Source organism: Lolium perenne, chromosome 4 (genome assembly GCF_019359855.2).
Source record: "Lolium perenne isolate Kyuss_39 chromosome 4, Kyuss_2.0, whole genome shotgun sequence".
In the NCBI taxonomy this organism is placed as follows: Eukaryota; Viridiplantae; Streptophyta; class Magnoliopsida; order Poales; family Poaceae; genus Lolium; species Lolium perenne.
In genome coordinates this window covers 83,613,019-83,627,533 of record NC_067247.2, presented here as the reverse complement: position 1 = coordinate 83,627,533, position 14,515 = coordinate 83,613,019, and the positions used below count along the sequence as shown (strand labels likewise).

At 45.4% G+C, this 14,515-nt stretch overlaps 1 protein-coding gene across 1 annotated transcript; it reads left to right on the top strand.

Annotated features, from left to right (window-relative positions):
• The first annotated feature begins 1,120 nt into the window (after positions 1–1,120).
• On the top strand, positions 1,121–4,169 carry LOC127293152 (uncharacterized). The gene is made up of 3 exons (XM_051322718.2): positions 1,121–1,333; positions 1,564–3,894; positions 3,985–4,169. Exon 2 carries the CDS (start codon positions 1,571–1,573, stop codon positions 3,881–3,883), a length of 2,313 nt encoding a protein of 770 aa, XP_051178678.2. The 5' UTR covers positions 1,121–1,333; positions 1,564–1,570; the 3' UTR covers positions 3,884–3,894; positions 3,985–4,169.
• Positions 4,170–14,515: the final 10,346 nt, after the last annotated feature.

Sequence of the window (14,515 nt, the reverse complement as noted above, 5' to 3'; positions counted from 1 at the left end):
GGCATGTACTCGAATTATGTTGTTCAGTTTGTTGTTGCTGACACAACTGCTAGCTTTATTTTCATTTGGGAGCCATGCCTGGTCACCCAAAATATAAGCGTATCTTTATTTTCAAAAACCATGGTTAGTATTCTTTTTGTTTGTCTAGCTGTTGTTCTAGACACAGTTAGCTCTGAGTCTAAGTTATGCTGTAACTTGGCCCTTTTGGCCATAATATCGAATGACCATGATTATCTGAAATCCTAATATTAACTAGTGCAACATGTCAAATTGTTAAGTTACTGAAAATTTCATTCGGACTTGTGATTGGTGCGGTGTCTATTTCATCTTATTCCTACAGTACTTTAGGTAAGGTATTTACTTTCAGCAAGATCTTTCTGTTCATGTTTTCTGCAATTGATGAATTCAGCCCAACTTTGGCAACCTGGACCTTAAAAGACTGAAATGGACAGGACAGGTAGGCTTGTGCTTCAGGTATAAAAAAAAGGGTATTAGCAGAAACCAGGGCAGGCATTTGTATCTGAAATGGAAGTACGCGTGTAGGTTTGTTTGTTGGTTCAGGTTTCAGGCAGTTAGGAATTATGCAGGTGTGCGATCTAACTGTCATAGATAGAAAGCCTTGTGGGCATGTGATAAGGGAAGGACATGCCTGGCAAAAAAAGGTGGTGCGCCAGCAGCCGGCAAGGATGGTCAGTCGATTCAAATGTACAACCAAAAAAATGTGGTGCGCCAATCTCGTTGCTGCACAATTGCTGGTACACAAACTTCTTTATTTCATTTTTGATGCAGAAGCTGGTAAAAAAACCTGATGATGGTCATACAAACTCAACCATGAACATCAAGCGGCATGCTTGACTAGCACCCACAACCAACACAAACATACAAAAAGACTCAACTAGGGGCGGAGCCCAATGGGCCAACCCTGATGCACAGGAATACGGGACGATTTTTTTTTTCAGAAGCACTTACCATCAAGAAAAGGCCTAGGCATCAGGGTGGGCCGGACGTGGGGCATCAGGGTCGGCCCAGGTCAGGTTCGACCGAGGCGAGCAGCCTGGCCGCGGGGCTCTTGTCGACGATCGATTGAGCCATCGGTCGAAGGCAGGACGGTTCTCGTTCGCAGCAACTTCTGATCGCATCGAAACTCTGGACGGAGACGGAAGACGGGATCGCCGGCTCGGGACGCAGACAGGGGCGGTAGATTGATCGGCGTGGACGAGTGGTCTTCTTCCCCATTAACAGGGACAGGGTAGCTTCGGGACGGACGCGCCCAGGCCTGGACGCGCCTGCACTTCCGCCGCTGGACGTCGCCCAGTTCCGTCAAGGACTCAAGGTAGTTGCCTAAATTTGCTGCCGGTAGAATCAACTCGTCCCCAAACTCATCCTGCCGGTAGTTCCCTAAATTTCCCTCTAATCGTTTGTGATTTTTTGTGCTAGTAAACTAGTAGATGAAATCCCAACGAAAATTGTGGCTAGTATATTTTGGGGGCGATTTTATGCAGGGTGTTCATATTCTTTGTCAAATTTAGAGGCTCATGTGAAGCAATTATTTGTGAAACGCAGATATATAATGGATAGATATCTTCTCAAAAGAAAAGCACAAGATGTTCCAGAAGAGTTGAATTGGAAAGAGGAGATTCAGTATGATCCGGGAAAGAGAAAATTGATAGAAAAGTATCATCCCAATTTGAAAGAAATGGTAAGAAGAAAGTATTTGGTTAATGGTCCTTGCCAGCCAAGAGAATTTGCTTTTCCATACACACCGTTTGGGGAAAAAAAGAGAAGGTTCATACCAGATTGGTTTGATGAGTATGGTAGCTGGCTCGAATACAGTGAATTGAAGGACAAAGCATATTATTTTTGTTGTTTCTTATTTAGGGACCGTGGTAGCAAGAAGGAAGCAGGGTACGAGGCATTTGTTGTTAATGGTTGGAACAGCTGGCACATGAAGGCGAGGCTAAAGGATCATGTTGGTGATGTCGATAGTGTGCATAATCAAGCGATGAAAAAATGTGTTGATTTGCTAAGAAAAGATCGGCACATTGATGTTGCCATTAACATTCAAAGTGATGCTGCCAGGAAAGCTTATTTTACTCGACTGAATGCCTCGATTGACACATCTAGATTGTTACTCAAGCAAGGATTACCATTTCGAGGCCATGATGAGTCGAAGGACTCCTTCAATAAAGGTAATTTCTTGGAAGTTCGTGACTTCTTAGCTGAACATGATCCAGTTGTAGGCAAGACTATGGGAAAAGATGCTGCAAAGAATGCTATGATGGGTTGTCCAGAGGTTCAGAAAGATATTGCTGAAGGTTTTGCACATGTCATAGTGCAATCTATTCTCAAAGAGGTTCAAAATAATGTGTTTTGTTTGCTTGTTGATGAATCCAGGGATGTCTCTTGCAAAGAACAAATGGCAGTGGCCTTGCGATATGTTGACAGTTCAGGGGATTCTAAAGAAAGTTTTGTTGGCCTTGTTCATGTGAAAGAAACAACTTCTGCATACCTCAAGACTGCAATTGATTCTCTATTTGCAAAGTATAAGCTAAGTTACAATCAAGTTAGAGGACAAGGATATGATGGTGCTAATAATATGTCAGGTCAGTTCAATGGCCTCAAATCACTGATAATGAGAGAAAATAGCACAGCTTATTATGTTCATTGCTTTGCTCACCAGCTGCAGTTAGTTGTTGTGGCTGTGGTAAGAAAGCATAAAGAAGTTAGCAATTTCTTTAGTATGATTACTACCTTGTTAAATGTGGTGGGTGGATCTGCCAAGCGCAGGGACATGATTAGAGATATCAATCTTGAAGAAATGAGCAAAGCTTTAGGCTGTGGGCAGCTTACAACAGGCACGGGGTTGAATCAAGAGCAATGCCTTCAAAGACCTGGAGATACTCGTTGGGGTTCACATGGTAAAACACTTAAAAGCTTGGTTGACTTGTTTCATTCCGTTATTAAAGTTCTAGAATTTGTGGGAGAAGAAGACACTGACAGAACAAATATAGATCAAGCAAATGGTCTTCTAGTGTACTTTCAGTCTTTTGACTTTGTCTTCTATTTGCATCTCATGTTGACAATTCTTACAACTACGAACACATTATCATTAGCATTGCAGCGGAAGGATCAAGATATAGTAAATGCCATGAAATGTGTGAAGTCAACAAGAGATGTTTTGAGTGAACTTAGAGAATATGGATGGGAATCTCTGCTAGCTGAAGTTCATAGTTTCTGTGAGAAGCATGATATTGAAGAGCTGGACATGGAAGAAGCCTATATTAATCCAAAAAAGAGAAGACAGGTAACTGGAATTGCTAACAAACATCACTATCAAGTTGATTGTTTCAATGATCTTTTTGATTGGTTAGTTCAAGAGCTTGATGGTCGGTTTAGTGAGACTTCCTCCAATCTTCTTGTTTGGTCAGCGGCTTTGAGTCCAAGAGACTCATTTCGTGATTTTAATTTGGAGAGTTTGATAAGTTTGGCTAAACTATATCCTCATGATTTCAATTCTGGGGAACTGAGGGATCTTGATAAGGATCTACGCCTCTACATCGTTGATGTACGCACAGATGATAGCTTTTCCAACATAGAAACAATCACTGAGCTTTCTAAAAAAATGGTTGAGACAAGGAGGCATGTTATGTATCCTTTGTTTTATCGGTTGTTGAAACTAGTAGTTGTGTTGCCTGTTGCCACTGCTACAGTTGAGAGGTGCTTTTCAGCCATGAAATTGGTGAAAACTTTTCTTCGCAATCGCCTCAATGATGACAGCTTGAGTCATGATGTTATTTGTTATGTGGAGAAAGAAGAAATGAAGAAAGTCACCAATGATCAAGTGGTTAAGTATTTCATGGGTTTGAGGAATCGGGTGTACTAAAGGAGTAAAAGGTAATGTGAGCATTTTAGTTAATTGAGTACTGTAATTTCTGTCATTCCACTATGTTTCTTTGAAAATTAAATCTACTTCGTTTCTTACAGGTTCTTGAGCCTTGCGCTTCGATCATCTACTTCAGAATTTGGAAATGCAAGGAATATTTTCCAAGTAATTTGTCTTTTATTTCATCAATATTGTACGCACTTTGAATACTAGTTTATTTATTTATACAGTAAGCCATATTATGTTTGTTATAAGCTATAAACCAGACGTATATATAGTAGATTGTTGCTCGATTTTTTTGCAATACTAAGTGGTGCATCAGGGTGACTCGAGCTCCAGCTCCGCCACTCAACTATGAATAATTGGGTGATTTCAATTATTTTGCCTGGATATGCTTGTTTTAGAGGTACTGTTGCTAACAAAATTTGACATTTTGACACACACGCTGGTTAACTTCAACAATTTTGACACACACCTTGCTCACTGTTATTTGTTCTGATGATTTTTGTGGGCATAGAAATAAATGGGCATGTCCCAACCGTGTTTAAGCTTATGCAGAGCAAGTTCGATCCGCAAAGTTCCAACACGCATGCCTAGATCTGTAATTGACCCAACGACATAGACATTTGTCTGAATCAACGCCTTGTCTGCTCCGGCTTGAGATTTGTAACGTCTTTTTTTCGTCATGGTGATCATTGTTATATATTTTTATTAAATTCAAGGTAGTATTAATTTAGAAGAACTGTTTAGTGGGATTGAAGTAGGCGGCGAGGTTAAGTTGAAGAAATATTGAAGCGTTGTAATAAGTTCATTTCACCAGTACTAATGAACCCTTATCTTCTGCACCGCAAAAGGTAGCAAAAAAATGTAGCTGTGTATGTTTCAGATTATACTTCGAAATGAGATAATGGTGAATCTCTACAAAAATAAAAATAAAAGCACAATTTGTGTTCGGTTAAGCGCGACTACAGCAGCATACGGTGACATTCGCGCAATTACATGCAGCCAGGTGGAACAAAATTGTTGGGGCATCCGCCCACTTCCGTCAAAGACTGAACGAAGCAGCCACCCTTCGGTGCCTTCGAACCTGCAGACCAGCAGAGCTCCAAAGAAGCTCCAAGAAATGCGAAAAGTTCTTTTGGATCATGGGCACCAGTGATCTCAGTATATTAAAAAATTCGAAAATTATAATTATATATTTTAAAAAATTGTGTAGTAAAATTTTAAAAGTACCTAATGATGTATTCCACTAACGTATAAAATCTCAATTACAAATGTTTTGTTTTCTGAGCTACACAAAAATGACAAATTCTGATTTTTTTTTTGGAGATTTGAATCACTATACTCAGATCCACATATTTGTTATTTTTGTGCATCCGAAAATACACATTATTTATAGTTGAAAATTTACACGTTTGTGGGATACAATACCGACTACATCATGATTTATTTTCAGATTTTTCTAAAACTTAAAAATATAATTTTTAATTACTTTTCTGAAAAGTGATCATTGGAGCTCATGTGCTCCAAAGAAATAGTTCTACCTCTTTATACTTCATATTCAGATTTGGCACATTGGCTGCTCTCCATTTTTTGTACGCATGCAGTACCATGAATGTTTTGCGTCAGCCGCAGTACGGGTAATTTCTTCAGCTCATCAGCTGTGTACTGATTTTGTATCTGTCTGCACCTCTCTCTCTGTGAATTGTTGTTTTACTGACATAAATATGGCACGGCTACGATCGCATGCCTGGACTGAAAGGTTGATGTTGTTTCACTATCTTGAGGAGTGTGATCGTGTGACCACGATGCCAGATTGGTTGGGCTGATCCGCTCCCCCCGCTCCCCGAAAGAAAACCCTAGCTCCCACCCCCGTTCCCCCTCCTCCACCGCCGCCGGAGGTCCCGCCGGGCAAAGCCCGGGCGGCGACGGCGGTGGCGGGGCCTCTCCCTCGCGCGGTGGCGGCCTTATCTTCCGGCGGCGGCGGTGCGCGACGCAGCGGCGCTCCGGCGGCGAGGTGCTGCAGGAGTCCGGCGATGGGCGCATCTCGGGTCAGCGGAGGCGCTGCTCTCCCCCGCGATGGAGGCATCCCGTGCGGCGGCGGCCGGGATCTCAGGGCCCGCCGTGGCTGCAGGCCGGCGCGTGGACGCCTGTAGGCGTCGGCTGCTGGGCACCATGGAGGTGTCGGCGGCCGGCCGGGCGGCGGCGGGCTGGAGTCTCACTATCCAGTCCCCATGCTTCTTGCGGTGAGACGGAAGTCACCACCTCCCTCTCCGACGATGGCAATGTTGCTTCTCGGCGGCAGTGTGGCCAAAAGGCGGCTCCTTGCGCTGCTTCTCCGACGGGCTTGGGTTTGGCGGCAGGACCGAGGAGAAATTTGCGTAAGCTCGCGACGGCGATGCCCGTGGGCGCCGTCACCTTGTTGGAGGCGTCGTCATGGTGTTGCTCGCTCTTCCCCGCGTCAAACTGAAAGTATAGAGATGGTAAACCTAGAGGGGGGTGAATAGGTTTCTACAGATTTTAATTCTTTCTTTGCAATATTAGGCTTTGTGGAATATAAAGGTGAGCCTAATGCAAACTAGGTGAAACAACCTATATGAGGATACAACTAACTCAAGCACGAAGGCTCTCACAGGCAGTTAAATCACAAATAAGGAGTTCGGTTAGAGATAACCGATAGCACGCGGAGACGAGGATGTATTCCCGTGTTCCCTTCCTTTGCAAGAAGGTACGTCACGTTTGGAGGGGTGGAGGTCCCATGAAGGATTCCCCACGCCACGAAGGCTCACCCTATTCTCCGGAGCCTATCCCACGAAGGAGTTTCTTGATGAATACAAGGGGGAATGAGATTTGGCTTGGTAGAACAGTAGATCGGGTCCTCCTCTATCGTTTCCCCGGAGGGATTTGAGTTTGGGTGGAGGAGGAGGGAGATCTGAGGCTTTTGGTGTTTCTAGCACTGGAGTATGAGAGAGAGAGCTCAAGAACAGCTTGTAGTGTAGTGCCTAACTGTTCAGAGGTAGGGGAATGGCTATTTATAGTGTTCTTCGAAATATGGCCGTTGGTCACTTGCCACATCAGCTTTTCTCCCGACAGTCCCGGTCAACCGGACCACAGACCGGAGTGTCCGGTGGAGAGGCCGGTCGGACCGGATCAGGGACCGGACCAGTCGGTCCAAACCGGTCGGCATGTCGGACCCCGACCGGGGTCACTTTGTGTCATCCAGGAGGTCATCTGGTTGGCGCCCGGTTGGCGTCCGGTTGACCGGTCGGCACGCCGGGCCAGCCGGTTGGGAGGCCGGCTGACCGGGCAGCAGGCCGGAGCTAGTCCGGCGCCCGGTTGGCGCCCGGTTGACCAGTCGGCACGCCGGGCCGGCCGGTTGGGAGGCCGACTGACCGGGCGGCAGGCCGGATTCCTGCTGTAGACCCCTTTTTGATTGTTGTTGAAGTGGGGGGTCTCCTTTAGCCTTCCTGTTCCTTTGATACACCATTTATGCCTCTTTGCCTAATACCTGAGATTATCCTTATAAACATGTATTAGATCAAATACTCTAGCACGGTGTCATTGTTACCAAAATAATGGATAAGGGTAAAATACCCTTACAATCTCCCCCTTTTTGGTATACGATGACAAACCGAGCTAGAGTCACATATAGATATTATGATAAGCTCTAAACCTTGATTCCATATAAGATATTACGACAGCTCCCCCATAATGTGTGCACTTGGAGAATTTGCGTTTGAATACAAAGTGCACCATTTGTGGAATATGAGAAGCTCCCCCAATATCTTTAGGAAACAAGCATGGTATGGACAAGTATATCAAGATATATAAGCATAAAGCATGATCATTCTAATAGAGTGATTAAGCATACAAATAGTCGTCCATACACGAATTATTCGAAGTAGCAAATGGTTCTTGAGAAATCAAAGCAAATAAGCACAAGCCATATAAGAATCAAATAAAGCAACACCCATGGCTTGTGACAATCAAAGAACCCCGTGATCCTAGACTCTACTCTCATCTCCCCCTTTGGCATCGGAACACCAAAAAGGCGAAGAAAAGATGAGAGATGCTAGCGCGACCATCAATAGAACTCATGCCCAGCGGAATAGGAGCTCTCGTCATCATCACGCGCAGCCGCATCCACATCACCTTCATCCTCGTCAGCAACATCATCAGTAGGAGCACGAGCAGTCCTAGGAGGAAGGCCACCATGAGCATACATGGAGAGGTCGAAGTTCTGGAGCATCTCATCAATAATGGGAGGCATCTCCCAAGCAGGTGCAACCACAGGCTCCATCTCAGGGCCAGAAGGAGGAACAGGAACATTCCGTGCAGTCATGAACTCATTTTGTATCCTCCGTGTCTCCTGGTTCAAAGCAAGACTTTGATGTGCAACATCATTGGTATTCTTGCATATTTGCCACATGCTGGAGAAGAAGCGAGCGGCACCACGCTTGGGGCGCCGAGAGTAGCTGGAGCTAGCTGCAGGATCATGGCGTTCCTTGGAACGGCGCTCAGAGGGCATCATGGTAGGGGCGTCCGGGCGACCGTCCTGGGTGGGGAACTTGTATGGTTCCATGATGACCCTTTGATCAAGTGTGTTGAGAGGAGGAGGTACCATGTGGTTGATGAGCCGCTGAACTATACTGAGCATAGTTGGGAGTCATGCGGCCCATAACTGAACGCTTCAGTTCACAGTGAATGAGATCACAACCATCAATTTTCCTTATCCTGTCAGGGTGGCAATAGTACATCAGATTCAGGTGGTAGTTCCTGACTTCACTGGTATCGCCTGACTTGCTGATGAGACTCTCACGGAACATCTTGGCAAGGACAAGATAAGAGTAGTACATCCCAAAGATAGTGGGAGGCACAGCTGTAGGGTTCGGCGGATAGCAAAAGGAGATGTCACCTTTAGTGAGCTTAGGCCGAGAATGAATCCTGAACCCTTGAGCAAGGCCACCACCAAAACCCATGGCTTCACATAACTGAGTGTAGGTGCATGAGTACTTCTCCTTGCCAGTCATCCAAGTCATAGTGCGGTCATCATCATCATGGAAGAATACGGTGCAATGGAATTGACGGACTAGAAGGGGACAATAGATGCTTTCTGCTTGTTCATCATCGGGCTTCAGGCATACAAGTTCATAGAGTCCCAAACCCTTCAAGGTATCAACCACAAAGTGGTACTTTGTGGCTGCATGCAAGGTAAGCTCTTCAGGGTTGATGGCCTTGGGCATCACAACAACACCATTCTTCATGCACTCTCTAGTGTCATAGAAATCTTCCCATAGGCGTGCTTGAGTCTTGGTCCAGAATAACTTGTCCCCACCAGTATAAGTCCATTGCTCATAGCGATACGGATTCTCCGTCCTCAAATCCTGCCAATCACCACGATGTGCGTCTCCAATATTAAAGGCTGGCACTATTTCATCATCCTCTTGGGCGGCATGCTTGTCCTTCCTCTTACCACCAACTGTCTTGCTTCTTCCCCCAGCGGAGCTGCCAGTGTCAGTAGTCTGAGGTGCTTTAGGGGGCATGCGGCCACTAGTACGGCGGGGTGGAGGCACTGTAGGCCTTCCTCTCTTGGCAAGATTGCCACGTTCTTCACCACTCCAACTATCCGAAGACATGGTCCTCCTTGATCAAGAGAGCAAGAAGAACACCTAGGTAGGGCTTGAGACCCAAATCTCCAAGATCTCCCAAAATAGCTTGAGAGGGACCAAATCCTTTGGTGGAGATGATCCAAGGGTCCCGATCTATGGTTTGGTGGAGTTTGGGAGGATTCTAATGGTGGGAAGACCCTAGGAAGAGGTGGAGATGGAGGGGACGTCGGCAATGGTGTGTGGGATGGATGGGGGAAAGTGAGGAAGAAGAACCCCCAAGGGGTAACTTCCTCCCACTTAACCAGCCGCACGGCCGGTTGGGCGCCCGGTCGACCGGGCCTGGCGCCGGCTGGTCCGGCCCAGAGGCCGGTCCAACCGGGCTAGAGACCGGCCAGGGACAATCTGCCCAGTTTTGTCTCGTTTTGCCTCGTTTTGCCCCTATTCTTTGTGTAAATGTGTATGAATGCTCAGATGATGACATGTACATATAGATAGATAGATGATGATGAGATGAGCATAGACATGGGGTTGGAAACACAAAGTTCTCTAGGCATACCCATTGGAGTGAAAATCCAAACAAGATGTAAATAGCAACAATGGGCATGATTCAAAATATATATCAAGAATCATAAGTCATTTTGAAATGTTTTTTGCAATAAGATCATTTGGCCTTATATAGTCAAATCAAGTTGTAATAGAGGCTCAATGAGGGGCGGGGGGATTACTCCCCCTATGTGAAAGCGCAAATGTCATGAGACCTCGAAGAGACATGCTTGGGTCCATATAATGACATTGGGTCTATTTATGTTGCACACATAGGTATGCATCATACCAAGACATGGTAAGATGACTATCCTCATATGTGCTATGCCTCTAAGCTAGAGAGCAAGATAAATGCAAGAATATAGTGCAAGAAGTTAATCAATCCAAGTTTTTAGGATCAAGAATACCAAGTTCTCCTCTCAAGTTAACAAACCGGGCTTCATCCAAAGGCTTAGTGAAAATATCCGCCAATTGGTAGGTTGTTCCCACATGAGTGAGATCAATATCCTTATTGGCAACATGATCACGTAGGAAGTGATGGCGAATGTCAATATGTTTGGTGCGACAATGTTGAACCGGGTTATTGGCGATCTTAATTGCACTTTCATTGTCACAAAGAAGAGGCACCGTACCAAGAGACACACCATAGTCTTTCAAGGTTTGCTTCATCCATAACAATTGAGTGCAACAAGATGTCGTGGATATATATTCGGCTTCGGCGGTGGATAAAGCGGTGGAGTTTTGTTTCTTGGATGACCAACTCACCAATGACCGACCAATAAATTGGCAAGCCCTGGAGGTAGACTTCCGGTCAACCTTATCACCGGCCCAATCGGAATCCGAATAGCCAATGAGTTCAAAGGTTGACCCCTTTAGATACCATAGCCCGAGAGTAGGAGTGAGAACAAGGTATCTTAGAATCCGTTTGACCGCCATTAAATGGCTCTCCTTAGGTGCGGATTGAAAACGAGCACACATCCCTACACTTAGCATGATATCCGGCCTAGAGGCACAAAGGTAGAGCAAGGATCCTATCATGGAGCGGTATACCATTATGTCCACATCCTTCTCACCGTCACATGAGCCAAGTTGCCCCTTTACGGGCATGGGTGTCTTCATTGGGCTTGCATTGGTCATGTTGAATTTCTTGAGCATGTCCTTCACATACTTTTCTTGAGAGATGAAGGTGCCTTTTGCAAGTTGCCTCACTTGGAAGCCTAGGAAGAACTTCAACTCTCCTATCATGGACATCTCAAATTTCCTAGTCATCAATAGCTCAAAAGCTTTGTTATGATTGGGGTTAGTTCCACCAAAGATAATATTATCAACATATAATTGACATATAAATAGGCCACCCCCTTTAACCCGCTTGGTGAAAAGGGTGGAATCGACCGTACCCATGCAAAACCCATCATGTAGTAAGAAATCCCTAAGGAACTCATACCAAGCACGTGGAGCTTGCTTGAGACCGTATAGTGCCTTATGGAGTAAATACACGTGGTTGGGTCGGCATGGGTCTTCGAAACCCGGGGGTTGAGCCACATATGCGGTTTCTTTTAGGGGACCATTCAAAAATGCACTTTTCACATCCATTTGATATAGTTTGAAATTGTGGAAAGATGCAAATGCAAGCAAAAGACGAATAGCTTCAAGACGGGCTACCGGCGCAAAGGTATCCTCAAAATCCATACCTTCTATTTGGGCAAACCCTTGCGCCACTGACCTTGCTTTGTTTCGTATGACAATGCCATTCTCATCTTGCTTGTTCTTGAATACCCATTTGGTCCCAATAACATTGATGCGATGATCCTTGGGTCTCTCAACTAGAGACCATACTTCATTACGAGTGAAACACTCCAATTCTTCTTGCATGGCAATTACCCAATCCGGATCAACCAAGGCTTCATGTACCTTGAGTGGTTCAAAACTAGACACAAAAGCATGGTGTTGACAATAAGTGATAAGTAATGCATGGTGTCTATGAGTTACCACTCCTCTTGAGATGCTACCAAGGACTTGATCTACTTTCATGTCACTTGCCCTTGTAGCGGCCTTGATCTTCCGAATGGTTCCTTCATGATCAATGAATTCATCTCTTGCTAGTACTTGATCATGAGGGATCACTTGAGCTTGATCATGAGTTGAGGATGTCTCTTGATCATCATCATGGTCTTGCTCAGTGGAATGATGACTTTCTTCTTGTTCTTCGGAATGTGACTCATCTTGAGTGGAGGATGGTTCTTGAGTTGCACTTGATGGTTCGGCTTGAGTTGAGCTAGGCTCCAACCGAGCCGTGCTTGATACTTCTACTCCATCATCTTGATCATCATTATGAACTTCCATGGGCCGGATGTGTCCAATGCCCATATGCTTGATGGCACTAGATGGATCATCACTATTACCTGCAACACATGGAACAACTTGCTCCACTTGGGAGCCATTATCCTCCAAGAACACCACGTCACAAGATACTTCAATAGTCCCAATGGACCAGTTGTAGTATCTATAGACGTGAGAGTTCTCCGCATAACCAACAAATATGCCCTCTATGGTTCTAGTTTCAAATTTACCGAGCTTCCCTTTGTTGTTCTTAACAAGACATCTGCATCCAAAGACACGAATATACATGACATTACGCTTGTTACCTGTGAGAAGCTCATATGGAGTTTTGTTATGGAGGGGGCGGAGGAAGAGCCGGTTGGAGTAGTGGACAGCCGTAGAAATGGCTTCTCCCCAAAAGTTGTGGGGTGAGTTGAATTCACTCAACATGGTTCTTGCCATCTCAATGATAGTCCGGTTCTTCCTTTCAACAACACCATTTTGTTGAGGGGTGTGTAGGGATTTGTTGCATAGAAAACAAAATTTTCCTACCGCGAGAACGCAATCCAAGCCAAGATACAATCTAGAAGACGGAAGCAACGAGGGGATGATCGAGACTCACCCTTGAAGATTTCCAAAGCCTACAAGATGAGGCTCTTGTTGCTGCGGTAGACGATCACTTGCCGCTTGCAAAAGCGCGTAGAAGATCTTGACGGTGCCACAATCGGGCAGCACCTCCGTACTCGGTCACACGTTCGGTGTTGATGAAGACGACGTCCTTCTCCCCGTTCCAGCGGGCAGCAGAAGTAGTAGCTCCTCCTTGAATCCGGCAGCACGACGGCGTGGTGGCCGTGGTGATGGAGAACTCCGGCGGAGCTTCGCTAAGCGTTGCGGGAGAGGTGGAGGAGAGGGAGGCGGCTAGGGTTTGGGAGAGGGGGAGGTGGCCGGCCACTATGAGGGGGTGCGGCCACAATGGCTTTGGTGTGGCCGGCCCCCTCCCCTTGCTCCTCATTATATAGGTGGAACCCCCAAGTGTTGGACTACAAGTCTTCGAATAAGACCCCAACCCAAAACCTTCCATGTGTAGGGAAACCTACCCAAGGTGGGACTCCCACCTCAAGTGGGATTCCCACCCTTCCATGAGGGGGGGTGGCCGGCCCCCTTAGGTGGAGTCCACCTTGGACTCCCCCGTCTAGGGTTGGCCGGCCATGGGTGGTGGAGTCCCACCGGGACTCCGCCTTCCAAAGTGAATTCTTTCGGACTTTTCTAGAACCTTCTAGAACCTTCCATAAATTCACCAGATCATTTTCAAACTTATAAAATGACTTCCTATATATGAATCTTATTCTCCGGACCATTTCGGAACTCCTTGTGATGTCCGGTATCTCATCCGAGACTTCGAACAATACTTCGAACTCCATTCCATATTCAAGTTCTACTATTACAACATCAAACCTTAAGTGTGTCACCCTACGGTTCGCGAACTATGTGGACATGGGTGAGAACTCTCTCCGACCAATAACCAATAGCCGGATCTGGAGATCCATAATGGCTCCCACATATTCAACGATAAATTAGTGATCGAATGAACCATTCACATACGATAACAATTCCCTTTGTCACGCTATATTTTACTTGTCCGAGGTTTGATCATCGGTATCACTCTATACCTTGTTCAACCTCGTCTGCTGACAAGTACTCTTTACTCGTACCGTGGTATGTGGTCTCTTATGAACTTATTCATATGCTTGCAAGACATTTAGACGACATTCCACCGAGAGGGCCCAGAGTATATCTATCTGTCATCGGGATGGACAAATCCCACTGTTGATCCATATGCCTCAACTCATACTTTCCGGATACTTAATCCCACCTTTATAACCACCCATTTATGCAGTGGCGTTTGATGTAATCAAAGTACCTTTCCGGTATAAGTGATTTACATGATCTCATGGTCGAAAGGACTAGGTAACTATGTATCGAAAGCTTATAGCAAATAACTTAATGACGTGATCTTATGCTACGCTTAATTGGGTGTGTCCATTACATCATTCATATAATGATATAACCTTGTTATTAATAACATACAATGTTCATGATTATGAAACTAATCATCTATTAATCAACAAGCTAGTTAAGAGGCTTACTAGGGACTCATTGT